The sequence below is a fragment of the Octopus bimaculoides genome, chromosome 11 (genome assembly GCF_001194135.2).
Source record: "Octopus bimaculoides isolate UCB-OBI-ISO-001 chromosome 11, ASM119413v2, whole genome shotgun sequence".
NCBI classification, from domain to species: Eukaryota; Metazoa; Mollusca; class Cephalopoda; order Octopoda; family Octopodidae; genus Octopus; species Octopus bimaculoides.
Window position 1 is genome coordinate 3,851,533 of NC_068991.1, and position 1,926 is coordinate 3,853,458.

Genomic DNA, 1,926 nt, shown 5'->3' on the forward strand with positions numbered 1-1,926 from the left:
GTGTTAGAAAGTTCTGTTTCATACTCACGTAGCACCGAGGAAAAACAGGAGGGCAAGTGCAAAGAGCTTCATCTTGGGCAGTCACAAATCAGGTTCTCGTGTTTGCTGTTGTCGTGATGTCTTCACCGAATAACTCAAACATGTCCGCTGCAACCGGACAGCTTTATATATTTGCGCCTTCCCCCTTTTTTTTCTTTTCTTCCTTTGTTTTCTTTCTTCTTAACGGTTCCTTGTTTGGGCAAAGAAAAATTTAAAAAAAACCAAAAAACTGTCCTTGAGACACAGGAACGTAATATAAAAAAAAGCTCACCACCACCACCACCACCAACAACAACAACAGTGACGACGGCAACAACAACAATGGCAATTCTATTATGTGACCAAAAGAACAAACAGACGCGTCAAATTAAACACCGTTATGCTTACAGGACGGAGCATTAATAATAATAATAATAATAATAATAATAATAATAATGATGATGATGATGATGATAATGATGATGAAAGAATTAAACATTATAACAACAACAACAACAACAGCAGCAACAACATCAATGATAATTAAAAGAAGTAAATGGAGAAGGAGTTGAAGGCTGAGAGAACCTTGGAAGAGGGAAAAAAAAAAGAAAAGAAAAGAAAACGAATTTTATTGGCTCATAACGAGTTCATCTGGTTCCGCTACAACAATAACTCCTCCTCCTTCTTTAGTCGTTGATTTGTTCGACTAAAGGTGGTGCTCCAGCATGGCCGCAGTCAAATAACTGAAACAAGTAAAAGAATACTTAGAACCAGCCCTGAGTTGGATTTGGTACCTACTTACCTACAGTATCCTACTAAAACACGATGCCTCCATGATTGTTTTACCTCACGGTGACTTCTGTGTTATTGTACCTAGCCATTTCTGGTGCCCTCTTTGTTGATGTGCCTAGATTCTAATAAATTCCATAATCTATCTATCTATCTATCTATCTATCTATCTATCTATCTATCTATCTATCTGTCTGTCTGTCTGTCTGTTTGCCTGTCTGTCTACCTGTCTGTCTGTCTGTCTGTCTGTCTATCTATCTATCTATCTATCTATCTATCTATCTGTCTGTCTGTCTGTCTGTCTGTCTGTCTACCTGTCTGTCTGTCTGTCTGTCTATCTATCTACCTGTCTGTCTATCTATCTATCTATCTATCTATCTATCTATCTATCTATCTATCTATCTATCTATCTATCTATCTGTCTGTCTGTCTGTCTGTCTATCTGTCTGTCTGTCCATATATCTATCTGTCTGTCTGTCTGTCTGTCTGTATGTATGTATAAAGGGCGAAAAGCGCCTGACAAAAAAAAAAAAAGCCTAACCCAACGAGAACATAGTCTAACATCTTTTCTAAGCATTGGCTTTTAATCTAATTCTGGAGGTGTAAAGCGCAGTGTGGTAGGTATGATGCGGTAAGGTGAGTGAGCTGTGGTCGAAACGCGGATTTGGAGTTTAGTGAATAGAAAAGGAGTGCTAAAGTAAACATGGAGCCTGTTTAGCGTCTTTTCAAAACGTTGACACGAGTAGATGTTAATATAATTTTAGCAAAGTTTCAAGCGCAACGTGACCTTCAAAATCATAGCGATGTTGACACGGCCGAAACAATCTAATTTAGTTATTTCAATAGAACTAAATGGAAGTGATTGAATGATTGAATAGGGGGGGACAGCCAATTGTATTGAAGACTATTCCAATAGACAAAATTGTAAAGCAGTTTGGTAAGGTGGACTTAAGTTTACAGACACACACACACGCACGTAGACATACGCGCCATATGTATATGTATATATATGTGTATGAATGTATATTCTTATACATTTATATGTTTATGTATGTATGTATGTATTTGTGTGTATGTGTGTGTTTTGTATGTGTAAGTATTGATTTTAATCGGATTTCT

The 1,926-nt window shown here is 37.2% G+C and overlaps 1 protein-coding gene across 1 annotated transcript in view; it reads right to left on the reverse strand.

Moving 5' to 3' along the window:
- LOC106880073 (UPF0462 protein C4orf33 homolog) overlaps window positions 1-158 on the reverse strand; it is a 17,533-nt gene extending 17,375 nt beyond the window's left edge. The window contains exon 1 of the mRNA XM_014929880.2: window positions 29-158. Within this exon, the coding sequence (XP_014785366.1) occupies window positions 29-72 (44 nt within the window). The 5' untranslated portion in view covers window positions 73-158. The remainder of the gene's footprint in view (window positions 1-28) is intronic.
- Window positions 159-1,926: the final 1,768 nt, after the last annotated feature.